The 26,551-nt window shown below is 50.6% G+C and overlaps 1 protein-coding gene across 2 annotated transcripts in view; it reads right to left on the bottom strand.

Annotated features, from left to right (window-relative positions):
* MED14 (mediator complex subunit 14) overlaps positions 1 to 26,551 on the bottom strand; it is a 1,766,813-nt gene that overhangs the window by 154,851 nt on the left and 1,585,411 nt on the right. For both annotated transcript variants that reach the window (XM_069636537.1, XM_069636538.1), the window contains one exon: positions 26,109 to 26,344. In XM_069636537.1, the coding sequence (XP_069492638.1) occupies positions 26,109 to 26,344 (236 nt within the window). The remainder of the gene's footprint in view (positions 1 to 26,108; positions 26,345 to 26,551) is intronic.

The following is a 26,551-nucleotide window of genomic DNA, read 5'->3' as shown; positions in this document are numbered from 1 at the left end:
ACTACAGATAAAGCATGGTGCTCAAGCATACAAGCTGCCCTGCTCAGCAAAATAGAACTTCTCCAAGAAAAAATCCGGTGCAACTCAAAACCTTAACTAACCATGACCAGCCTCCTCTGCCCAGCCTCCCCTCCTATAACCCCAACAATGTACCCTTTTCTTTCCAAGATGTTGCAGAATCAGAAGTCCCCGACCTCCTCCAACATCTAAAACCTTCCATGTGCAAAGGAGACATTTGCCCTCCCAACATCCTTAAAGAATGCGCAGACTCCCTTACCTCTATCCTTACAGTGTTCATTAATGCCCCATTCAAAACAGGTTCTGTCCCTTGCAGCCCGATAGAAGCATGGGTGCACCCACTTAAAAAAAAAAAAAAAAAAAAAATCACTGGACACCACATCCCCCAATAACTACCGACCCATCAGCACTGTCCTGTTTCTACTCAAAATACTGGATAAAGCGGGCCACAACCAGATTCAACACTTCCCAGAATCTAACTCCATCCTCGGCAAAGGACAATCAGGATTTCGCAAAGGCCATGGCACTGAAACTGCCCTACTAGACCTTAAAAATCAAATAACAGGAATTATGGACAGAGGAAAGCCAGCTCTTCCCCTACCACTCGATCTCTCGGCTGCCTTTGATCTTGTGGATCACAAGATTTTCACCTCACATCTCACTCAAGCAGCCAACTTCTCTAAAGAAGCCTCGTTGTGGATCACCTCCTTCCTAGAAGGTAGAGCCATGAAGGTTTTCTCTGACCAGGCGAGTGCAGCCCCCACCACTATCCATTGCACAGCTCCTACCCTCTTCAACCTGTTGACAAAGACGCTCTTCGACAAACTGGACACCTTCGGCATAGCATACACAAACTTTGCTGATGATAGGCAGGTACCCCTGCCACTCTCTGGCTCTTCTGACGAAGACGCTGCAACACTATCCAAACTTGGTAAACAATATTGTAACTTCACCATCGAGAACTCCATCATCCCCGTCTCTTCTTCAGTAAAGACACTTGGGGTTTACCTAGACTCCACTCTGTCTATGACCCGACAGGTGAGCGCCATTGCATCTGCCTCTGCTCACACCACTAAGCTAATAAATGCAGTAAAGCCTTTCCTGTCCACACAGAACTGCCTATGAATAGCTAGAGCTACCATAGGGGCTAAACTAGATTACTTAGCAGGCACCTAGGCAAACAAATTGTTACTCTCCATAGTGACTAACTCACTCTTAGTCTATAGTCCCCTTTCATCCATACTGTACGGGCATCCCTTGCGAGGGATGGGAGACAAAACCGTTTTTACCAGAAAAATCTTCTTCCCCTTTAAATTTAGAGGCGTGCGTGGGCACAGCCCTGGGAGCATGCGCTCGCCTGACTCCGCCCACCGGCGCCACTCCTCAGTCCCTATTGACGCGTCGACAATATTAAACATTGCCTTATGACACAAGTATTATTAGGGGGGGGGAAGATGGTGGGACGTATGGAGGAAAGGGGACGATGGACTAAGAGTATGTTAGTCACTACAGAGAGTAACTATTAATTACTCGCACGTCCCTGCCCCTTTCCTCCTTACTGTATGGGCGATTACAACTGAATGTAGCCCCAGGGTGGGGAGGAGACCCTCCTAAAGAAAACAGGTTTCTTAGAACCGCCTGTCCGAACGCCGCGTCTGACCCAGAGGCGGCGTCCAAACAGTAGTGCTTACAGAAAGGCAAAGAGGTGACCAAGGTAGCCGCCCTGCTGATGACCTGCCATGGCACATGCCGTTGGAACGCGATGGCCGTGGCCTTGGCTCTGACGGCATGGGCATGCAAGTTAGCTGGCACAGGTTTGTGCTGCCAGTCATAGGCCTCCCCGATGGCCGCGACCCTCCACCTTGCTATGGAGGCCTTGGAGTCCTGGTAACTGGGCCTTGACCCACCGAGATTGACAAACAAGGTGTCTGACTTGGGGACGTCTTTGGTCCTGTCTGGGTAGTATTTCAGCGCACGTCTGACATCCAGACAGTGTCGGACCCTCTGAGGGCTCCTCCTTGGGGTCGGCGAAGAAAGTGGGTAAGACTAGTTCCTTGTTGAGAGGGAAGGAGGTGGTCACCTTGGGTAGGAACGCAGAGTACATTCGCAGGATGACTGTGTCCTTGTGAAAGGTAGTGTAGGGATCTGAAGCCACCAGAGCCTTGATCTCGCTGACTCTGCAAGCTGAGGTGAGGCCCATGAGCAGGGCTGTCTTTACGGTGACCAGCCTGATGTCGGCGGACGCCATTGGCTACAAAGATTTGTGCACCAAGGCGCCAAACACAAAATTAAGGTACCGCTCAGGGTGTGGTTTCTTTATGGGCGGGTAAAGTCTGTGGAGGTCCGCCAGATGTCGCTTGACCACCGGGTTGGAGGAGGAGAAGAGGTCCTCCACCGAATTCCTGTAAGCTCCTATGGCTGCCAGATATGTGCAGCATGTATCTACCTGTACGCCGGAGTGGGCGAGGTGTGCCACGAAAAGGAGAGCATGTCGTCCAAGGTGCGTCGATCTCCCTAGAGTCGGCCCAATGACAGAATCTAGACCATTTACTCTTATATTGTCACCTAGTAGCCTTGCTTCTATTACCCTGGATGACCTCTAGTTTAGCCTGAGATGAGCTCGAGTGTTTCAGCGTGACCTGCTCAGGAACCGCGCTGTGAGGGCTAGTTTGTAAGGAGCAAGGTGGGCCAGGAGCTCGTTAATTGTCTGCCCACAGTCTGGCGAGCCAGTCCGCTTCCAGGTTGGAGTCCCCCCGGGAGATGGACAGCCACGAGGTAGATGTTATTCTCCAGAGCCCATTCCCACATGCTGACTGCTACGTTGCACAGCAGAGGGGAACTGGTATCCTCCTGCTTGTTGACCTAGTACATGCTGGTGGGGTTGTCTGTCTGGATCAGAACTGTCTTGCCCTCGATAAGAGGGAGAATGGCCTTGAGAGCCAGCCACATGGCCTTCAATCCTAGCCAATTGATGTGGGACTCCTGCAGAGTCCAGATTCCCTGGATGCTGTGGATGTCCAGGGGGCGCACCAGCCCTCTAGGGAAGAGTCTGTAGTGACTGTGTCCTTAGGGGCCAGCTGTCAAAAGTGCTTGCCCTGCCACAGGTTGCCGTCCGCAGACCACCGCTGGAGGTCCGAGTGGAGAAAGGGAGGAATGTTGACTGGCTCCGCTTGGGAGCCCTTCTCCTGATTCCACGAGGCTGCAAAGTGCAGCTGTAATTTCCTCATCCTGAGCCTTGTGTGTTGGGGTACGACAAACAGGACCGCTGCCATAAGACCCAATATGTGTTGGTACCAAGCCGAGGTCACTGGCCTAGAGAGGAAGTGAGCTGTGGCTCTCTTGATGGCCGCAATCTTGTCCTCAGAGGGAAAGACTCTCACAGAGCTTGTGTCCCAGATGAGGCTCAAGAAGGTCAGGCTATATGTGGGCTGCAGCCGAGACTTCTTGAGATTGATCGTGAACCCCAGGTCGTGGTGTTCATCAGTGCGGAGGCGGTATGGTGAAACGCTTCCGAAGAGGGGGCCCAAACAAGCCAGTTGTACAGGTATGGGTAGACCCGGCGGCCCTGGGCCCTGAGGAGGGCTGCCCCTGCATTCATTAACTGGTACATATCCTGGGCGCTGAGTTGAGGCCAAAGGGTAGCACCTTGTATTGGAAATGGCAGCCCCCGATCCTGCAGAGCAGTAAGGAACGATGCAGCTGCCAAATCGGGACTTGTAGATAGGCGTCCTTCAGATCCAGGGAGCACATCCAGTCTCCCTTGTCCAGTGTTTCCGCAATAAGAGCTGGCTTAACCATCTTGAATTTTTGCAGCGGGAGGGAGAGATTGAGGGTGGAAAGGTCCAACACAACTCTCCGGCCAGCCTGGTTGTTCTTCTGTATGGTGTAAAATCCTGAAATAGAAGCAGAATCCTTGCTGGGAGGCTGGGACTTCTTCCACTGTCTGGCTCTCAACCAGATATCCTACAGCAGAGTTGTCCCAATCTATGGGAGAGGAGAGGAAGGTACCGGTAGGCAGTACCCCGTGGAGACTACAGAGAGGATCCAGGCGTCCGAAGAATTCGGGTGCCAAATTCGCATGTGAAAGGCAAGCCTGTTCCCCACTGGAAACATGTGGACCTGAGTGGGCGTGTCATGCCTTCTTTCCCTCTGAGGCTGTTGCGGAGGAGGGGGTTGGAAAGACGCCCCCACCCCCTTTTGTTGTTTCCTCCAGTACTGACTCGGAGAACGGTCAGGTTGCCTGGACCTCCGTTCTTGGAAGCCCCGGGATCACGAAACGCCTGCCCCTTGTCAGAGCATTGCAGCGATTGGGTGTAGGCCTTGGGCGTGGCCTTCGGAAGAATAGATAAAGACCTTGCAGTGCGAGCTGTTCCTATTAGCCAACTCCCCAGCCGAGGCGGAATGGAGAGGTCACTACCCATGAACGGAAGGTCCAATATGCGTTCCTGGACATCAGGATTAACTTACTAGCCCAGAGCCAGGCCGTCGTCCTAACGTCCATGGCAATGCAGATGGCCTGGCCAGAGGTATCAATGTGAGCCACGGTGAAATCCACGATGTCCTGCGCTACCAGCTGGCTTCTCCAAGGCCAGCCCTGAAGCTCGCTTGGCTCTGCGCCGGAAGTTCTGGGATTCCAAGAGGCGGAGTACAGCTTTTCCGGACGGCTTCAAGATCTTCTCCTCCTTGCCTAGCAGCATCGAGGATGAGGTGGCCGAGGACGACTGAGGCTTAGAATAGAGTGAAGATGCAGCAATCACGGAAGAGTGCGGTTGAGGATGCGCCGAAAGCAACAGTGTATCACCCGTCATCTGCCTATAATAGGAGTCTAGGAGCCGATTGACAAGATGGGCCGAGTGCGGCTTGAGCCACCGCTTTTTGGCCAGGGCAACTATGTCTTTCTGCATGGGGATCCCCGTTTTGGTAGGGGGTCGTAGGGTGAGGACTTCTGCCAAGACCCCCTCCTTGGGCTTCTCTACCTTGGGCTGAGAAAAGCCCTAATATTCTGCCAAACCGGCAAGGGGTTTGTAGAAGGTCCTGGCTGAAGATGGCGTGTCGGTGTCCTCCTCCTCGTCAGTGTCCACCAGAGTACTCGGAGGGTCCGGAACAGGTGGAGGAGTGCTGGGCGCCCTGTGCTGCGGTGTGGAACCCGGAGCCAGTGGATGCTGCGGAGGCTGGTGTGGAACCGCCTGTACTGTGGGAGGCAGGGAAGCCGGAATCGGCTGGGGCAGCGGTGGTTGCGCTGGGGCCTGTGGGACCAGAGCCGTAAGAGGAATGACTATGGGAGCCGGTGGGGTGACCTGCGGGAGCATGTCCCTAATGGGAGTTTGCATCAGCCCTAGGAACCTTCCTAAGAACCGGTCTTCAGAGGCTGTAGAGGTGGCAGGTGATATTGATGGAGTGGCTAACGGCTGCTGGGGCAGGGGCACACTCTACCTGGGATGTAGGGGAAACATGCCCTGCGCCGCTGATGGATGAACTGTAGGTCATTCACCTGGTTGGCACCAGTCCCACCATGTGACTCATTCCTCCACCCGCTCTGCCAGAGGGGGTATCGGACTCGTGGCCATCTTGACTGACGCGGCAGCCATTTTGTCAAGCTGCGTGCCACGTGCCAAAGTTGTGGTGCCTTGCTCGCTGGAACCAGCCCTGTCCAAGACGCTTGGTGTTGGCACATAAGGCATATCTCGCACCTCAGGCCGTGACCTGGAAGGCATATTGCCCTCGGCAGAGCTGCCGGTAGTGCTGCGTGAAGGCACTGTCACGACCCTTACCCCAGACTCCCACTGGCAAGTCCACTTGCCAGGTAAGATCAGGGTTCGGGGCTCCATTAAGGCCTTGGAGGCCTTGCATCCACTCCCAAGACTCTCTTGGAGTCAGTCCTGGCGCCTCTGGCCTCTGGTACCAGGCTCATATTCATTGTGGAGAACATGTTTGAAAGGGGACTACTTTTTCATTGGGCTTGCAGTTAACATGGAGGCAGTCACAGCTTGGTTCCTAAGAACTAAGCTGTGCAGTATAGAGCTTTGGGTGTGGTGGCCTGGGACTACTTTACCTGGACTACTTTGTTGGGAGGCTATTTAAACCACACCCCAAGCAACAGAGCACGCTTCGCGTTACTTTGCAGACTGCAACGTGACGCTCACCGTGTCCTGTGATACCCATGAACCTTGGAGCAACGAGCCTGCAGAGCAGACAAAAGGATCATTATCAGAATCTTACCTGCAATCTCCATCCTGTCATCCGCTCTCCAGCTCCATTGAACAGCTTCTTCTGGGCACCACATACCTACTGGAACGAAGCAACCTGAAAAGGAAAAGGCGAAGACAACATTACAACAGGCATACTCCGGCATTGCAAAGCTACGAATAGCACAAGAAGTTTACCTGGCTTGACACCTCCCGGCCGGCATCGCTCTGGAGTTCCACACTCGCTGGAGAAGCACCGCGACCTGTAAGGAAGAGAGGAAACACAGGTTAGCAAAGGCAAGACAAAGCAGTGCTGCGCATAGCGTTTTACTTACCGCATTACAGCGCACATCACACGCCATCATTTACCGGCAGAGCTCAAACCAACCAGTTCGCCACGCTGAAGCTCGGCACGCCTAGGGAGAAAGGAAGGACATTATTAATCAAAAGAAAGGCAGGCAAGAACAACAGCGCTATACAAAACTGCTGCAATAAGACCTACCTTAAAGAAACTTGAACGGGCACGCGCCAGTGAAGTAACTCGATCGCCCTCGCCCACTAAAGACAACGCACCCCTGCTAAGAAGCCAGGACGGAGAGCACGCCTAATACCACAACAAGGTGAGGAGCGGGCCTGAAGGGCTGTAGCCAAAAGGGTGGTAGGAGGATACTTACCTCAGTCAGCCAGTCTTGAACCCAGCCCTCCTGTGTTTTCAGGCTAGACTTCCTCCGAAGACACCATCCAGAAAATTGGGGAGAAGGTTCCGGCAACCATCCAGGGCTGAGTAGCGTCCCTGTGGATGCCATGTGAGCGTAACAGGCACCCCCTTGGCCATGATGGCGGTACTAGGGCGTCGGCCCTCGGGAGTAATCCCGGTAAAAGAACCTTGCGGTCCCTCAGCACTGACACCGGAAGGATCTGGAGAACCCTCGGCCGTGAGGCCGGTATCTGGAATAGCATCGGTACATGTGCTGGTGTTAGAACCCCGAAAGGTTCCTCCCGGTCGGGCGCTTCCTTGGGACAGAGTCGCCTTTACGGGGTGCAATGGTAAAAAGAGGCCTTAACTTCGGCCTCGAGCAATGTTTGACGAAGTCCTTCAGGTCCTCTGGAGGATCTGGAAGAGCTCCCTCCACCTAGCAAGCCTGTTCTTCAATGCACGTGGCATGAGCGTGTCGCACGCGGAGCAACCTTCCCAGCTGTGGTCGGGGCCAATGCAGCAGAGGCAAAGGGTGCGGGGGTCGGACAAGGGGGCTGGACCCCTGCTGAATCCAGCTGAACTCGACATGCGCCGTAGGAAGAGCGTGGCGTTGGAGGACCAAGTACCTATTGAAAAGAGAAAGACAAAGATAAAAGAATATCCGAAGCCAAACCCAGGAGCGCTCGTGAATTCGGCCCGTTCCCGTCAACGTGGAAAAGGGGACTGAGGAGTGGCACCGGTGGGCGGAGTCAGGCGAGTGCATGCTCAAAGGGCCGCACCCCCACGCGCCTCTAAATTTAAAGGGGAAGAACATTTTTCTGGTGAAAAATGTTCTGTCTCCCATCCATAGCAAGGGACGCCCATACAGTATGGAGGAAAAGGGGTGGAACGTAAGAGTATTTAAATAGACTCCAAGACTCCAAAATAATGCTCTCAGAGCAGCACTAAACATCCCCAAAAGAGACCACATTGCGCAAGCCAGAAGAGCTGCCCACTGGCTCCCCGTTAAGGATTGAATAACCTTCAAGACCCTCACCCTAACGCAGAAGTGCTTAAGACTCAGAGCCCCACCTTTCCTATCAGAGACTATCATCAGAGCCACCTCATCACGCCCAAAAAGAACCTGCAACACCAACCAACTGCGCATCCCTCCCATCAAAAGGGCCAAGAGAAGCGGGATTGGTTTCCCATATATAGCACCTAAACTATGGAATGCCCTACCCAAATCACTCAGAGTGGAGACCTCCCTCTCAGCCTTCCGGAAAATGCTAAAAGTCTTAGTTACTTACCTGTAACTGTATTTCTCCAGCATTGGTATCTTTCATAGATTCACATGCTTGAATATTCCTCGTCGTCAGACTGGGAATCCTCGGTGATAAAAATAATTATAATTTGTTTTTTTTAATATACACACATTGCTACATAGAAATGCATGTGCATAGTCCATTATGCCCTATGAGCCAGTCTATTGTGTAGTCCCTCCAACTCACTTAGGTCCTTTAAGACCCCAACCAATGAGGTGGCAGGACTTAAGCTCTGCGCCAGGCAGCCATCTTCAGATTTTGAACCGTAGGAATTACAGTATGTTGGAAGCTGAGCGTAGGAGCAGCTTCTCAGGGGAGGCGGGTGGGCGCATGTGAATCTATGAAAGATACCAATGCTGGAGAAATACAGTTACAGGTAAGTAACTAAGACTTCTCCAGCACTGGATCTTTCATAGATTCAGATGCTTGAATAGAATACCAAGCAGTTAAAAACATGCCACCATCATATCCATATATGCATAATACAGAAAACATATCTCTGATCAAACCTTTACCATGCAGCAACACAACGGTTACATACTAAGGGAAAGGTGGGAAAAGGAGGCTGGTCCTACCTTATGCAACGAGGTGGCGGAGCAATGCCTGTCCAACTTCAGTTTCTTTGTTGGTATCTTCAGCCAGGCAGTAGTGTTTAGCGAAAGTGTGCAGAGTGCTCCAGGTGGCGGCTCTGCATATGTCCTTCAAGGCCACCCCTGTGTGGAACACTGTTGACGCTGCTCTCCCTCTGGTGGAGTGTGCGGAGGGTGGTTTGGGAAGGGAGGGAGTCGCCTTTCGTTTGATGGCTGTGGGTGATGCAAGAAGAAACCCAGCGCGCCAAACCTTGTTTGGAAATATGCTGGCCCTTTGTAATGCCAGAGAAGGCGATGAACAGTCTATTTGAAGAACGGAACTCCGTAGTCCTTTGCAAATAAAACTTTAATACTCTTGCTATGTCCAGAAAATGCAATGTTCGTTCTGCTTCTGAAGAGTGATTCTAGAAGAAAGTTGGCAGGACAATGCGTTCTGTGAGCGTCATTTCCGATACTAGCTTCGGAAGGAACTTAGGGTGTGGTCTCAAAATGACCCGGTCCTTATGGAACAACATGAAAGGGGGTTCAGAAGATAAGGCTTGTAACTCACTGATCCTCCTGGCCGAAGTAATGGCTATCAAGAAGGCCGTTTTCCATGAAAAGAATTTGATGTCGCACCCGTGGATGGGCTCGTAAGGAGGTTCCATGAGGGCTGTTAGCACAGTGTTCAAGCTCCAGGTTGGAACCGGCGTAGGCGGGTATATACGCAAAAGTCCTTTCAGGAAGACCTTGACGGCCGAAAGGGAGAGTAAGGACTGCGTCTTTGGGGCCGTTGTGTATGCCGTAATGGCTGATAGGTGGACCTTGATCGAAGACAGTGAAAGACCTGCTTTGGCTAAGTGTAATAAGTAAGGAAGTACTTGCTCAAACGAAGCGATGAGAGGATCAATAGCATACGTCTCACAGCACTTGGAAAAACGAGTCAATTTCCTAGTGTAGGTGATGCGTGTAGAATGAGCCCTTGAGGCCCTGATTATATCCCAGCATTCTGCAGGCAGATTGAGATTCATCAGCTTTCGCTGCTTAGGAACCAGGCCTTGAGAGACCGGCTTGCTGGATCGTGATGGAGGACTTTGCGGTTCTGTAGCATCAATAGATCCTGATGTGCTTTGAGGCGAATCGGGGGCCATCGGGACAGGTGCTGTAGGGTTGAGTACCAGACCTGCCATGGCCAGTCCGGTGCAATTAGGATCATAGAACACTTCTGCTCCTTCAGTCTGCATAGTATCCTGGAAATGAGGGGAAAAAAGGGGAAGGCATATAGGAATTTCCCCGTCCAATCCACTGAGAAAGCGTCTCCTACTGACTGACTCTCTGGGTACCTGGAGGCGAACATTCTGCATTTCTTTTTGGCCCTGTTGGCAAAAAGATTGAGATGTGGATGGCCCCCTAAGGCGAAGATCCGTTGGGCTTCCTTCTCGTCCAGCTCCCACTCATGAGAAGACGTGTAGTCCCTGCTCAGTTTGTCCGCTAGGACATTGTCCACTCTCGGAAGGTGTTCCGCCTTGATTTGGACTCCGTGATGCAAGGCCCATGCACATAGTAGTGGAGCTTCTTGAGATAAGATCTCTGACCTTGTGCCTCCTTGCTCGTTTGTGTAATGCATGGAGGTTGTGTTGTCTGTCTGGACAGAGAGTACCTGCCCTTCTACTACCGGAAGGAAAGCTTTCAGTGCCCACCATATGGCGCTGAGTTCCAACACATTGATGTGGAGTTGGGACTCCTGTATTGACCAGGAGCCCTTGGTTTGTAGGTCCGCAAGATGAGCGCCCCAGCCAGAAAGAGACGCATCTGTCCTCAAGAGAAAGGTCGACATTGGTGCTTTAAGTGGCATCCCTTGTCAAAGGTTCTGGAGAGTTCCACCATCGAAGAGCCTTGTGCAGCGTCGTTGGAATCTGGACAATGTCCTCCCAAGAGCCAAGAGCTTGTTTCCATTGGTGGTCCAGTGCCTCCTGGACAGGCCTCATGCGAAGCCTGCAATTTGGTAGGATGAATATACATGAAGACATCATGCCCAGGAGGGATTTGTAAGAGCGCACTGATGTCGTTTCTCTCCCTAAGAACCACAAGGTCAAGCGGAGAATAGCTGTTGCTCTTTCTGCCAACGGTCTCACCCTGAGAATGTTGGTACCGAGTTCGGCTCCCAGGAAAGAAACTGTCTTGCTGGGAACTGGACAGGACTTTGCGTTGTTTATGGAGAAACCTAACCCTCTTAGAAGATTTGTCGTCTTTGAAACTGCCAAACGTGCGCTTGAGGCGGAACTTGCTCTTATCAACCAGTCGTCCAGATTTGGAAAGACTTCTGTTCCTGTCCTCTTGAGTTTTGCAGCTACTGGTGCCAAACATTTTATAAACAATCTCAGTGTTGTTCTCAGACCCAACGGGAGCACTCGAAATTGAAAATGAAGATCGGCCACAGTGAACCTGAGGAATTTTCTATGTGCTGGGTGGATTGGTACGTGGACGTATGCGTCCTCCAAGTCCAGAGTGGCTAAGAAATCATGCATGTTTAGCCAAGGGAGCACTCCTTGCAAAGTTATCATCTTGAATTTGATGCGCTTGATATACTTGTTCAGCGCTCTCAGGTCCAAGATGGGTCGCCATTGACCATTCTTTTAGATGAGGAAGAAACGGGAGTAGAAACCCTTCTCCCTTAGAGAGTAAGGTACTGGCTCTATTTATGCGTTGTGCAGCAGTTTCTGGATTTCGGACATGACTTGCTTTAACATATGCACCTTGCGCTGAGTCGGGTGCAAGGAAGGGGGCTGGTCTAGAAATTCTAAGGGGTGTCCCTCGCGGACCACATGTAACACCCATTTGTCGGATGTTATTGACTGCCAGCGTTGAAAGAACTGGCTCACCCTTCCCCCCCACCGGGGTGTGACGTTGAGGGGGAGGAGCTGGACTGTCAGTTTTGTTTGCTCTGCGACTTCCCTTGAGCGGAGCCCCGCCTCCCTCTCTGGCCGTACTTGTTGGAAGACTGGTACTTGGTCTCCTGGTATGAATTACCTTGCGACTTCTGACCATAGGAAGGACGGTTAAAACCTCTGTACTTTGAGGATGAACCTCGAAAAGGACGAAAAGACTGGTGATCCTCGTCTTTATCTTTGAAAGAGCTGATGGCAGGTGCCGTGTCCGTTTTGATTCCTTTGAGGTGGTGATCGATCTTTTCCCCGAAGAGTTCTTGACCATCGAAGGGCATGTCCAATATCTAAGCTTGGACCTCAGTTCCGATATTGGTAGCCTTCATCCAGGCCTGTCTTCTCAGCACTGTGCCGTGAGCCATCTGCCTGAAACCTGACTCCGCCACATCAACTGCTGCGTCAATCATGTGATCCGAAGCTGCTTCCCGATCGGCGATAATCAACCTGGCTTCTTCCTGGAGTTCTATAGGTAGCTGTTTGGCCAGCTTGGACAGGCGGAGCCAAAGCTTGCGGTCAAATCTCGCCGTCATGGCCAGCGCATTGCCCGCTCTAATGGTAAGCGATGCTGATATAGACACTTTCCTGCCCATAGCCTCGAGTTTGTGACCGTCCGTGTGCCAGAGGGGCTGATGGAGGTGATGCTAGATTGGTCAACTTTTTCCTAGCCGCTACTGTGATAACCGAGTCTGGTTTTGTATGACCTCGTAGACAAAGAGGTGCAGACTCAGGCATCTTCTATTTTTTCTCAGGCCTGGAAAGTAGAGCCGGAGTGGATAAGGGCGTGGCCAATATCTTGGATCCGGACTCCCAAATGGTGTTGAGGAGAGGAATGGTAGTAACAGTTCTCCTACGTTTGTCTCTCTGCTCATAAAGCACCAACTTCTTCTCCTCCAATGTGATCTATAATTGGAACAATTCTGCGGGTTTGCCGATGATAGTATAAAAAGAGACTATATCATCTGGCGGTGAAGATCCACCCGGAGAATCTTTCTTTCTGGGCTTTTCAACAATGTAATTGTCCCATTCGCTAGTATCAGGTCCTTGCATGATCGGGCCTTCTTCCGTTCAGAAAATTCTCTGAAAGGATCTTCCTGCCAGTCTGAGACCGAAACAGAGAATGGCACAATCGTTGGATCTCTAGCTGGAGATCTTGTCCTATGTGACGATGCTGGAGAAGGGACCGTTGTCGGTGAAGCACTGAGTGTCCTGCTCCTAGACCTGCGCGGTGGCTCAGGTGAACACACACTTTTCTGTAGCCTACTCCTGGAAGGCGAATGTCTTGGCGTGCTTTGTTGAGGTGAAAAATACCGCTGCGGGAGGTTTGGCTACCTCGGTACAGCTGACTTGCTTTTTTCATTTTGATGTCTGTTGAACTCCTCAATGATTCTCTGCATTGATAACATGAGGACAGGATCATAAGGATCAGCAGGCACCTCTGTAGTAGGTTGCAAAGGAGGACTGTGTTCCTTAGGTGTAAGACAATGCTGTTCTTCAACAAACTCAGTGTCTGAAAACTCCTCCTGTAGGATGACGTCAGGTAGCTCTGGCATTCCTCCTAATTGTGCTCCCTGTGGTTCAAGAGCGTCTACAAACTGAGGCGGCGCTTCTATAGACTCAGGAAGACTGTCTTCATTGGATGGCGTAACAGTGGCATCAGCGAGGGGCATTTTGTGCCCTAATTCTTTTGTCGGTAAAGAAGTTTGCGGTGCCGTCGACGGAGCCGTGGTCGAAGATTTCGCTGATGATGGCGGGTCCGTGGACGAAGATTTTGTGGACGGTAGCTTGCCCTTATCCGTGGACGAAGATTTTGTGGCCGGTAGCTTATCAGTCGACGAGTGCTTTGTGGACGAATGGTGAGCTTCCTTCGTCGACGATTGCTTCGTGGATAATAAACTCGCCAACGAGGACTTAGTCGTGGACGATGCGGTTTGCCGCGTGGTGGTTGTCGATGAGGGTTTCGTTGACGGCTTGGTGGACAACGGGCATCTATCTTTACTGCCGCTCGTAGACGGCATCCCCGTGGACGACTGCCCCCCCCCCACCACCTGGTTTTTTGCAAACTCCTCCTTACCTTTGGAGGTAGTTTTTGCCGTAGAATACTTCATTTTATAGCTTGTAGAGTCCAGGGGAGGTAGGAAAGGTATAATTTCCTGCTTCCTCTTACTCTTGGGAGTGGGAGAGGAACTCCTTTCCACTGAAGAGGCCCTTCTTTTAGAAGTTTGCCTCTCAGATGATTCGCTGGAGTGAACAGGGGCTGTCTTTGCAGATTCCTCGTCAGAAGAAAGTCCCTTGGCTTCCAAATTCAGAAGAAGTCTTCCAAGTTTGTCTTGTAGGGTCTTAGTTGAAAAAGACTGGCAAATGTGACATTTCTGGATGTCACGAGGATATAGACAGTATATGCACTGATCATGGGGGTGTTTCATGTAAACCACCTTTCTCCTGCACCTTGTGCAATCCCTGAATAGGGAAGGCTTCTTGGTAGCCTGACGTTCAGCCATCTGAAGAGAAAGTTCACTCGACGTATTCTGGGTCAAAATAAAGTTTTTTGAAACCCTAAAAACCAGTGGACATAGCCCCTTAGCAGGGGAATGTGGTACAGTATATTAAAAATATAAACTACTGTGGAAATAGAAGAAAAATCGAAAAAGCTCAGAGTTTGAGGATTCCCTGTGTCCATTAGACTGCTGTGAAAAATCTGAAGATGGCTGCCTGGTGCGGAGTTAAGTCCTGCCACCTCATTGGTTGGGGTCATAAAGGACCAAAGTGAGGTGGAGGGACTACACAATAGAATTGCTCATAGGGCATAATGGACTATGCCCATGCTTTTCTATGTAGCAATGTGTGTATATTAAAAAATAATAATAATAATAATAATAATAATAATAATAATAATAATAATAATAATAATATCACTGAGGATTCCCAGTCTGATGACGGGGAATATTCAAGCATCTGAATCTGTGAAAGATCCAATGCTGGAGAAACCACACTTTTCAACTAACACTGCCCTTTTTTCTCCCCCTGCCTCCCTCCCTCGCTACGCCTCCCCTTCCCTTCCCTCCTGTATTCTGTAAATAATCAAGAATGTATTGTGTAACTAAGCATGTTGTCTTGTAACAGCGCCACGATGCCTTCGAGATGTTGTGCGCTTTATAAATGTCAATAAAAAAATACTCCTAAGTATTGCCCTAAATGCAACAGTGATATATTAATGTCCACAGTGTCCTAGCTAATTAAGTCACCTATGTGCCATTACAAATGGGTACTTGCTGATTTAGAGAAACTCAGAGTGTGTATTTGTTTGTTACTATTATATTGCTCCTTCTGAAGAAGGCTTACTCAAACTAACTGTTAAATTAAAAATTGTTTAATCAAGAAACCTTGTAAGTGTTTATTTGAATACTTTTTTAAAAAAAATGTATTTGTGTTTAAATTAAAAGATTTTTACAAAAGTATTCTTTTTGCTGTCGTGAATTTCAAAATCAATTTACAGTCCCCTCAAAATGTGCCCTCGTTTATTTTGTTAACTATGGCCTCAATAAAATTCCTGCTTCCAGAATCTTTATTTGAATTCTTGTCTCTGTGAATCTCTGTGCAACTCCGCTACTGCTCACATTGACCCCTCCTGAAATAAGCCTGGCTGCTCAACACACTACAAACCTGTGTAGTACAGACTTATACCAAAGGTTGGGTTTCTATTGCCAGGAGGTCAGGGTTGTTGTAGTGCACCGAAAGGGTACTGCATACATCTTGTCTAATAAAGCATAACAATGATACATCTCCCTAACAGGGTGCACATACAGAGAGGCCTGTTGCATCTCAAGATCAAGCTAAGTATCAAAGCCACTAGTACTGTGGAGATCATGAATTTATGTCCCGTCGCCAATGAAGTCTGCTAAAGAGCTTTGACCGCCCCTAAAAGGGCTTCCAAGCCAAAACCAAACCAAAATGGACCGGGTTCATGCATAATCAAAAATCGCTTGCATGGACTGAAAAAAACGAGTCCTACATTCCAGGGAGCAGTCACCCAAATACGACTGTCTGGGAAAAGCAGCTGATGCACTGAATGCAACTGAAGCCAATGCTTCGGTGCAGAGCCACAGCAGATTATGTCATGGGAGGAGTCTAGCTACACACTATGCAGCTAGCCTCTTGAAGGCCCCTATCAGCAGATACAGGAGCAGCGGACATCTGGGCCACAGTCAAATGTGTTCCTGTCGAGGCCTCGGAAAAGCTGGCGAGCATTTGTTTTTTAAAATTCCTAGCATTCCTCTCTACATGCGCTGTTTTATGATATGCACCTATAGACAAGTGTTCATGCACAGTGTTAGGAAAGAATTGATGTAGTAACCCTGTGGGAGAGTACACAGCCCTTGGTCTCTTGGTATTACGACCCTCATTTTGGTATACAACTGTACTACACAAGTTGGTAGTGTGACTGAGCAGCCAGGCTCATCTCAAGAGGGGTAAATGTGAGCTGCTGCCATGAAATTCGCAAATACAAGTAACACTTACACACAAATAGTTATTATTTATCATCAGTTTTTAAATAAGCATTCTTTAAAAAGGGTAATATAGGTAACAATCAAATGTAATTTTCAAGAATCAACACAAAGCTAGTAGATACTCTTTAGAGATGCTTTTTACACACTTCATACACTGTGAGGTGACTTCACTAACTAAGACAGTAATGGCATTTATGCATCACTAGTACACTTTGGAGATTCTGAGGTTGGTAGAAGGGAAAGGTTAAAGGAATGTAAAAGGTTAAACAGGTTCTCAAAGCATGTGAGCACGTAAATCTTGCAATGAAGTCTAGACAAAAACCTTTCCCAGGAATAATAGTTTAAAACCAATGTATCACCTATGAGGGACAGTAAATATCAAAGTCAAGTGGACTAGAAGAGTCTGCAGTGAGCCAGGACAGCCAAAGTCAAATGCAGCACAGTCTATGGAGCTGAGGCACTTCTTAGATAACAAAGTCTTGTACAAAGTTAGAGAGTTTGTTGAAAAAAAAAATCACTGTAGGGTCACAAGCTGTTACACTTCTGATGGGTAGAGCTGAAATCAACTCTAGAAAAGTAGCTACTGCAAGTCTGAACTGAGAAGAGCAAAGCTAAAGACACTGAGGTAAGTACCCCAATTCAGAATAGTACCTTTGGTTAGAAGAAGAGTGGTGCAGATGACTTCTGTCTGGTTGCAGTGATGCAGATCCTGGGTTCCTGCGCTTCAGTCGGGAGGACGTCTGGAGGACTCCTGCAGCAGTAATTCAGAGATCTGTGGTAACAGGCTCTTTTCAGATCAGCAGTACTTCGTGGTTTCAGCGCTCTGTAAACAGCACCACCGTGGATCTTGGACACCGGTTGGGCTTCCTTCACTCCTTGAGTCCTGCACTCTGGAGAGGGGACTCGAGCTCTGGTCGTCCTGCTTGTGGAGGGTCCTGGGGAGACTCCTGGAGCTTCTGGTCGGCTTACAGACAATGCACTCGACTATGGATTTCTCGACCCCTGGCACTCGGTTTCTGCAGCAGCAAAGAAGTACATCCAGTTGGGGAAGATGGTACAGTGGAGTTTGTCTCTGGGTTAGTTGGTCCCACTAACCCAAAGGAAGAAGTCGTCCCTTACAGAGCTTCTCTTGTCGGTTAGAAAAAGGAGTTTCAGCACAGCAGCAGGGCTTCACTGGGCAATTCAAAGGTCCAGGAGGATGCAGCAAGCTTCTTTTACGGTTTCTTTGTCAGGTGTTCTTCCCAGTGGTCTACACTTCTTTGTGAATGTCCCGTACTTGATCCCCAAATGTTTTTTGTCAGACTTCATAGCCTGTGCAGGGGTTTCATATGGCACAATTCTAGGAACAGGGTGGCCCTTTGGAAATTACAAAATTCATGCGATAAGGGGGGGGCATAAACCTGCCGAATTTTGATTTGTATTATTTGGCGGGACAGCTACTATATGTAGCTAGGTGGTTGTCTAAAGATGAATCGGCGGAAGCCAGGCTTTTGCGGGGTGACTGCCTCCTACTTCCTAAGAGAGACAGTGTGGTTGCCTAAAACGAAAGTGTTGGGGATGGGGAGATTGCTGGTGCTGGGCTGGGAGGTCTGGCGTAGAGCATGGCGAACTGTGGGTGACCCGGACCCGCTCTCTCAGAAGGTCCCGTTGGTGGTGTTATGTGAGGGAGACTCCCAACTGATTAAAGGGGTCCCCAGATACTGCATATAGCAAGAGGGGGAGGCAATAGGATTTCAGAGATTAATGGAGGAGACCGGGGTGCATAAAGGCCAACATATTACTTATTCCAGAATCATGAAACGGGTGAGGGAAAGGTGGCCCGAAACAGTACTTGCAGAACAACCTGATGCCACCATAGAAATTATGTATGATGTCTCGGAGGGCGGGCAAGAAATATCTCGGATATATCAGTTACTGAGTACGAAGGCGGGTAAGGAGCTACTTCAACTGAGGCATGACTGGGAGGAGGAGGTGGGGTAACCCATTACAGATGGACAATGGGACAGAGCCCAAAGGTACCATAAGAAGGTGTCCGGGAACGCAAGACTTCAGCAGATCCAATTATATGACCCCCGGTAGAATAGCTAGGTTCAGTGGCTCGGCTGTACAGAAATGTCCCAGGTGCAGGGAGGAGGAGGCTGGGTTGCTGCATATGTTCTGGGCTTGCCCGGAAGTGAACAGATTCTGGATAAAACTGAAAACAAGATTGACTAGCAGTGGGGGTGGAGCTTGACGTGGGGTCTGCTTGGGCATGCATACTTGGGAGCTTTCCCAGGCCACGTAACCTAAAGCATATTAGCAAGATGAAGGACCTGGTTTATATCTTGGCCAAGCGCAGAATTGCAATGTGCTGGAAAGCGGCCCGCCGGCCTAGATTGGAGATGTGGTGGGCAGACCTCCTGAAATGGGCAGAGGCAGAAACTGCGGCCTGGTATGAAGCAGTCACTAGAGGTGGGGAGGAAGAGGTGGGTCCCCTGACAGCCTGGAGGCAATTGGTGACTACGATGGTAAACCCCCACCAGGCCGACCATGAAGCAGATGACTTGGATGAGATGATGATAACAGACACCTGAAGATGCTCCGGTGGATGACAGGGATACAATGGCTCAAGTTAATGGGGAGGGAGGACGGAAGAGAGCATTTTATAATGTAACGTTTTAACATTGATCACAAATGTCCTAAATGGTTGTAATGTTTGGAGTGTTGTTTGTTAAAATAATAAAAATTTAAAAAAAAAAATAAAACTTTGTACAAGACTTTGTTATCTAAGAAGTGCCTCAGCTCCATAGTCTGTACTCCAATTGACTTTGGCTGTCCGGGCTCCCTGCAGACTCTTCTAGTCCACTTGACTTTGATATTTACTGTCCCTCAGAGATGATAACTTGGTTTTAAACAATTTTTGCTGGTAAAGGTTTTTGTCTAGACTTCAGTGGAAGATTTAAATGCTCACATGCTCTGAGAACCTGTTTAACCTTTTTCCTTCCCTCAACCTTTCCTTTCTACAAACCTCTGAATCTACAAAGTGTACTAGGTGCCGGTGCACCCAGATAATTGGAATTTGTATACTCTAGCCTGGACATGACAATGGACATAATAGCAGCTAACCTGTTTGGGTATGAGAGGTAAGGGAAGATGGTCTCAGGAACACTCACAACAAAGTGCATGGGGGTCTGAGGTCAGGAACGAGCGGTCCCATGAGGCACATCTTATGATGTTATTCGACTCCCTAACAGGGTAACATGGGAGTCAACCACCACCAGGCTGTCATTGTGGAGCAGTGGCTGCCCCCTGGGGGCTCCACCTCTGCCACATGATCTGCCTCGACGCGGATGGCGTTGTGATCCGGGGCACCTAACGGTTTGGCTTCTTAGCATGCAAACCATGAATATCCTAAATTACCTGAAGGGTAGTTGTGTTGGCTAGCTGAATTGGTCAGAGTTGGCTTCGAAAACAATGCCTTCCAGATGGAAAACCTCTTTGTTGAAAGGTTTTCCCATGTAATTTAACCTAGCTCCTTAGTGGTCTCATTCTCCTTAGCTTTTATGAGGGGCTGATCTACAGCCTTTCCAAACAAACAAGTCTTCTACTGGTTTGTCAAACAAACTTGTTTGCGTTTCCGGCTTGAAACAGTATCCCCAAAACCATGTCTCTCTATAATGGTAGCGCCTGCTACCGCACACTTTCTGCTCAGTCTGCTTCGACCAGGCTACTTTTAAAAACAGCATTAGACAAATGCTAACCCTCTGCTTACCCTCTGTAAATATGTTACCCATGGCTGCTGTAAGTGGTTCAGGTACCTCTTTGGAAAGATCATCTAACTCGTTCCACTGGGCTACATTAAATGTCGCCATTAGAGCAGTGGAGTACGATATAGGGAGTTGATAACCTGCAGAAGTGGTGAGCTTACTACCTGAAGTACAAATATTTGTCCAAAACCAGGGAAGTTGCACAGGTACCTCGAGTTGCGTCACTGTAGTGACCAACATACTCTTAGTCCTTATCCCCCTTTCCTCCATACTGAGACAGAACCTTTTTCAACACAAAAAACCTTCTTCCCCTTTAAATTTAGAGGCGTGCGGGGGTGCGGCCCAGTGAGCATGCGCTGCCCTGACTCCGCCCTCCGGCGCCACACCTCAGTCCCCATTGATGCGTCGACAATAGATTTAACATTGCTTTATGACACCAGTATTATTAGGGGGGAGGTTGGTGGGACGTATGGAGGAAAGGGGACTAAGGACTAAGAGCACCTTAGTCACTAAGGTGAGTAATTTATAAATTACTCTTACATCCCGTCCCCTTTCCTCCATAATGCATGGGCTATTACAACTGACTGTAGCCCCAGGGTGGAGAGGAGACCCTCCCTAAGCAAATAGGTTCCTGAGAACCGCCTGTCCGAAAGCCGCATCAGATCTAGAGCCGGCATTCAAACAGTAATGCTTGCAGAAAGCTGAGGGAGTGGCTCAAGTGGCCACCATGCTTATGACTTGCCAAGGGACATGGCGCTGGAATGCGATGGCCGTTGCCTTGGCCCTGACTGCGTGGGCCCGCATGTTGGCCGAAGGCGGCTTGTGCTGGCCCTCATATACCTCTTTGATGGCAGAAACCATCCAGCGGGATATGGAAGCCTTGGAGGTCTGATAGCCTGGTCTTGAGCCTCCAAAAGTGACAAACAGGGCGTCCGATTTGCGGAAGTCCTTGGTCTTGTCCAAGTAGAATTTCAGGGCACGCCTGACATCCAGGCAGTGCAGCACTCTGTGCATCGTCCTTGGGATCAGCAAAAAATGGAGGAAGGACTATTTCCTCGTTTAAGTGGAAAGCAGACGGCACCTTGGGAAAAGTTAGTATATGTCCTTGTCCTTGTGAAAGTTAGTATATGGTTCTGAGTCAACAAATGCCTGGATTTCGCAGACTCTACGAGCTGAAGTGAGTCCGACTAGTAGGGCCGTCTTGATGGTGACCAGCCTGATGTCTGCGGACGCCATTGGCTCGAACAGTTTGTGTGCCAGGGCGTCCAAGACTATGTTGAGGTCCCACGCAGGATGCAGCCTCTTGACGGGCAGGTAGAGCCTGGCGAGCCCCGTCAAATGTTTCTTGAGAGTAAGATTGGAGGAGAAGATCCCCTCTTCTGAGTTCCTGTAAGCTCGGATGGCTGCGAGGTATGTACGGCAATTGTCAACTTGCACGCCAGAGTGTGCGAGGTGCGCCGAGAAGGAAAGCACATCACACCCAAAGTACACGCCAGGGGATCGATTTCCTTGGAGTCGGCCCAGTGGCAGAATCTGGTCCATTTGCTTATATACTGGGCCCTGGTAGCCTTGCTCCTTGCGCCCTGTATGATTTCCAGATTAGCCTGTGAGAGGGTAAGGTGCAGCAGCGTTACCTGCTCAGGACCCACGCTTTGAGGGCTAGTTTCTGTGGAGCGGGGAGGATGACCCTCCCCCACCCTGCTGCGCCAGAAGATGTGCTCGGCCCGTTGGGAGGTGGTTCGGATGCAACTCCGAGAGGTTGAGCAGCTCCGAAAACCATGGCCTGGCCGGCCACCATGGAGCTATTAGAATGATGTTGAGCTGGCGAGACTCCATGATCTTGCAAATCACACTCTGTAAAAGCGGATTTGGGCGGGAAGGCGTATGCCGTCATGCCGTCCCACTTAAGCCGAAATGCATTGCCCAAGGAGCCGGGACCGTGTCCGTGCCAGGAGGTGGACTGAGGGCACTTCTTGTTGTGCCAAGTGGCAAAGAGATCCACCTGGGGATGACCCCACCTGTGGAAGATCTCCTGAATAACGAGGTAGTTTAGCTGCCACTCGTAATTGTCCACTCCCAATCTGCTGAGCCTGTCCACCTCCAGGTTGGATTCCCCCGGGAGGTGGACTGCCATGAAGTAGATGTTTTCTAGGGCCCGCTCCCACATGCTGATTGCAAGTCTGCACAGAGGAGAGGATCTGGTGCCTCTCTGCTTGTTGACCTAGTACATGCTGGTCGAGTTGTCAACCTGGATGAGGACAACTTTGCCCCTGAGAAGTGGTAGGAATGCTCTGAGCGCTAGCCAGATGGCGTTCAGCTGTAACCAATTGATGTGGTGTTCCTGCTCCGAACGAGTCCAGGTGCTGTGAACCGTGAGATCGTCCAGGTTGGCTCCCCAGCCTTCGATTGAGGAGTCTCTGGTGATGGTGACCTGCGGAGTGGGCAGCCGAAAGGGCTTGCCCGTCCGTAGGTTGCCGTCCCTGGACCACCATGTTAGGTCTGGGTGGAGGGACGGAGGAACGTTGATCATCTCGAATTGAGAGCCCCGCTCCTGGTTCCATGAGGCCACGAAGTGCAGCTGAATTCTCCTCATCCTCAATCTCGTGTGTGGAACGGCTAATAGGACCTCCGCCAAGAGACCCAGGAGATGCTGGTACCACCATGCTGAGGTCACTTCTCTGCTGAGGAAGTGGGTGGTGGCCCTCCTGATGGTCAAGATCTTGTCCACCGACGGAAATACCTTCTCGGAGCACGTGTCCTAGATGAGGCCCAAGAATGTCAGAGTATGCGTGGGCTGCAGCTGTGACTTCTTGAGATTGAGCGAGAAGCCCAGATCATGCAGTGTCTTCATAAAGGCATGTGAAGAGTGGTGAACCGCTTCCAGAGATGCAGCCCTGGCAGGCCAGTCGTCGAGGTATGGGTAGATGTGGAGGCCCTGCGCTCTGAGGAGGCCCGCCACCATATTCATGAGCCTGGTAAAGACCCTGGGGGCCGAGTTGAGGCCAAAAGGAAGGACAATGTATTGAAAATGGTAGCCCATGATCCTGAACCGTAGGAAAGAACGATGGGGCTGCCAAATCGGGACATGTAGGTACGCGTCCCTCTGATCCAGGGAGCAAATCCAGTCTCCCAAGCACAATGTCTCCGCTATAAAAGCTGGCGTAACCATCTTGAATTTTTGCAGGGGTAAGGAGAGGTTGAGGGTGGAAAGGTCCAGTACAACTCTCAGGCCCGCCTGGTGGTTCTTCTGAATGGCAAAAATCCTGGAGTAAAAGCCCAAGCCTCGTTGGGAGGATGGGACTTCCTGCACTGCCTGGCTCTCGATGAGCAACCGAATTTCTGCCAACGGAGTTGCTGTCCCGATCTGTGGGAGAGGGAGGAATCAGAATGGCGGTACCCCGAGGATACTACGTAGAGGATCCAGAGGTGCGCGAAATTCTGGCGCCAGAAATGTGCGTGAAGAGCAAGCCTACCACCCACTGGAGACACGTGTACCCACAGGGGAATGTAATGCCTTCTTTCCCTCAGAGGCTGTCGCGGAGGAGGGGGACTGGAAAGAGTCCTTAACCCCGCCCTTTTTGTTGCTTGCGCCGGTTCTGAGACGGTGAGCAGTCCGGCTGCCTGGATCTCCGTTCCTGGAAGACGCAGAACCCTCCAAATGTATGATCCCTGTCGGAGGGCTGCTGAGATTGGGTGTACGATTTTGGCATGGTCTTTGTCAGGATGGATAAAGACTTGGCCGTTTGTGAGCTGTTTTTCTTTTTGTCCGACTCTTCGTCCGTGGAGGAGTGGAAGAGGTCCCCGTCTGCCCCCCTCGAACGGTAGATCTAATATGCGTTCCTGGACGTCTGGGTTGAATTTTGTTGCCTGGAGCCAGGCTGTCCTTCTCATGTCCATGGCGATACAGATGGCACGGCCAATGGTGTCAATATGGGCCACAGTGGATTCCATGAGGTCATGTGCCACCAGCTTGCCCTCAGCCAGACCAGCCTTAAAGCGTGATTGGCTGAGTAGGGAGTTCTTGGTTGTGGCAGCCAGCATGGCATCGGCGTTGGCTTGACGAAGATGCAGAGACGTGTTGGAATAGAACTTCTTTCCGTACCCCTCCAAGATCTTCTCCTCCTTGCCTAGCAGCGCTGCGGAGGAGGCTGAGGACGACTGATGCTTGGAATATAGCGATGCTGCAGCGATCACAGAGGAGTGTGGCTGAGGATGGGCCGAGAGCAAGAGTCTATCCCTTTCCATCTGCCTGTTCTTGGCGTCCAGGCGTCGATTGACTTGCTGGGCCGAGTGGGGCTTGAGCAAACCCTTCTTGGCCAGGGAGACTACATCGGTTTGCAGTGGAATCCCAGTTTTGGCAGAGGGGCGTCACGTGAGGTCTTCAGCCAGAACCTCCTCTGTCGGCTGCTCGACCTCGGGCTGGGGTAGGCTCAGATACTCGGCCTGCCCAGCAAGACGTTTATGGAAGGCCCCGGCCGAGGATGGCGTATCTGGATCCTCCTCCTCATCTGTATCCTGTGGGTCTGGAGGATCCTGTGGAGTAGTTGGCACTGGAGGCTGGGGTACAGAGGCCGCAGCCAGAGGCTGGTACGGAATCAGCTGGGGCATCGGCTGGGGCACCGGCAGAGGCGCTTCTGGTGCCACTAGCATTGCGGGGAGGACTTCCCATATGGCATTCTTGAGGATAACCCCCATCCGACATGACTTCATGAGGCCGAGGAACCTCTCGAAGAACCCCTCTTAAAAGGCTGAAGAGGTGGCAGGGGGTGCCGACGTTGTAGCCGGGAGTTGCTGGAGCCTCTGCGTACCCTGCCCGTATGGACGCAGTGGGAAACTGCCCTGCACAAAAGAGGGATAGTCTGTAGGCCACGTACCTGGTTGAGGCCAGTCCCACCTTGACACTCATTCTTTGCCGAATTCCTGCAATTGCGTCGGACGGGTGCCTCTGTATGGCGCGTTGGCCATCTTGTCGAGCTACCTGCCATGTGCCTGAAACGTGTTGCTGGCCCGCTGGGCCCAGCCTCCTCCAAGACTCTTGCGTGTGGATCACAAGGCTTACCCTCCTCCTCGGGCCTAGGTCCAGTAGGTGTGACACCCTTGTCTCGGTAGAGCTGAGTTTAGGCGCCCCCTCAGACGTATTGACGGTACTAGAGTGTATCCCCTCTGCCATATTGCTGGTACAAGGGCAGAGCCCCTCAGATGACAATCCGGTAAGAAACTTCCGGTCCCTCAACACTACCACCGGGAGGATCCGAGGATCCCTCGGCCCGATAGCTGTAGCAGCCTCGGTGCATGTGCCGGTATAAGGACCTGACCGGTCCCTCCTGCGCGGGAGAGTCCCTGGGAAGGAGTCTCCTTTGCGGGGTGCGATGGAGAATATTGGGCCCTACCTTGGGCGTGGCTCGATGTTTCACAAAGTTCTCCAGGTCCTCTGGAGGCGACTTCTGGAAGAGCTCCCTCCACCCAGCTAGTCTTTTCTTACTATTGAAGCCACTTTTGAGGACAGTGAGCTGCACGCTGTACCAGCTTGCCAATCTTGGTCTGGGCGAAGGCAACGTAGGCAGAGGGCGTGGGGGGTCTGAAGTTGGTAAGAGCACGTTGCAGGATGGACACCTGTTGAACCCTGTGGAAGTCGACATGCACCGGGGAGGAGCACAATGCCTGAGGACCGAGTATCTGAATGATAAAAAGTCAAAAAAAGGCAAAGAGAAGAAGTGTCAACGCGTGGAATTACATGGCCGAAGCCAAACCCAGGAGCGCTGGTGAATTTGGCCCGCTCCCATCGACACAGAAAAGGGGACTGAGGAGTGGCGCCAGAGGGCGGAGTCAGGGCAGCGCATTCTTCTTGGGCCGCACCCTTGCGCGCCTCTAAATTTATAGGGGAAGACGTTTTTTCTGGTGAAAAGGTTCTGTCTCCCGTGCCTTGGAAGGGACGCCCATGCAGTATGGAGGAAAGGGGACGGGACGTAGGAGTACTACGTTTGTAAAAGTCTCTTTGGATATCACTGGACATGCAGGACAATCAAAGTGGTTGGAATGATGGAGAAATCAACAAACACTACAGCATACTCAAAGAGAGTGGTGCATGTGTGAATAGATACATATATAGCATAACATACATACATACATACATACATACCGATTCCTGCTGGATTATTCGTTGGAGATGCCGCCTCATGTTGACTGATCCAAGGAAACGTTCAAGAGGAGAACAAAGGTAACTCCCTGCTAGCGCTGGCACTAGTCCTGGCGTAGGCGAGGGCAGTAGAAGAACATGCAAGGCACTGTGAGTGAGAATTGTGGGTATAGATGCAGCCCAGGAGCGCTGAGGTAGTTTGCGTGGTGGAGGCATGTTAGTTGGTATAGTTTGTGAATCTGCAGGGAACAATAATACAAACTAAACACTTGCCCGTTCATTTGGCAACATTTTGAAAAGCTACGGTGCAATGTATCTGTTATTTCAATCTTTTTCCAAGAGAGGGCATATGTCCCATATGTCATGTGTCCCATTCCTTCCAATCTCCTAGACAAATATGGAGGTCTCTATTCAGACGAGGTTTTCACAAACATGAACAACACGTG

The sequence above is a fragment of the Ambystoma mexicanum genome, chromosome 7p (genome assembly GCF_040938575.1).
Source record: "Ambystoma mexicanum isolate Mex_15411 chromosome 7p, UKY_AmexF1_1, whole genome shotgun sequence".
NCBI lineage: Eukaryota > Metazoa > Chordata > Amphibia > Caudata > Ambystomatidae > Ambystoma > Ambystoma mexicanum.
This window is presented reverse-complemented; position numbering and strand designations above follow the sequence as displayed.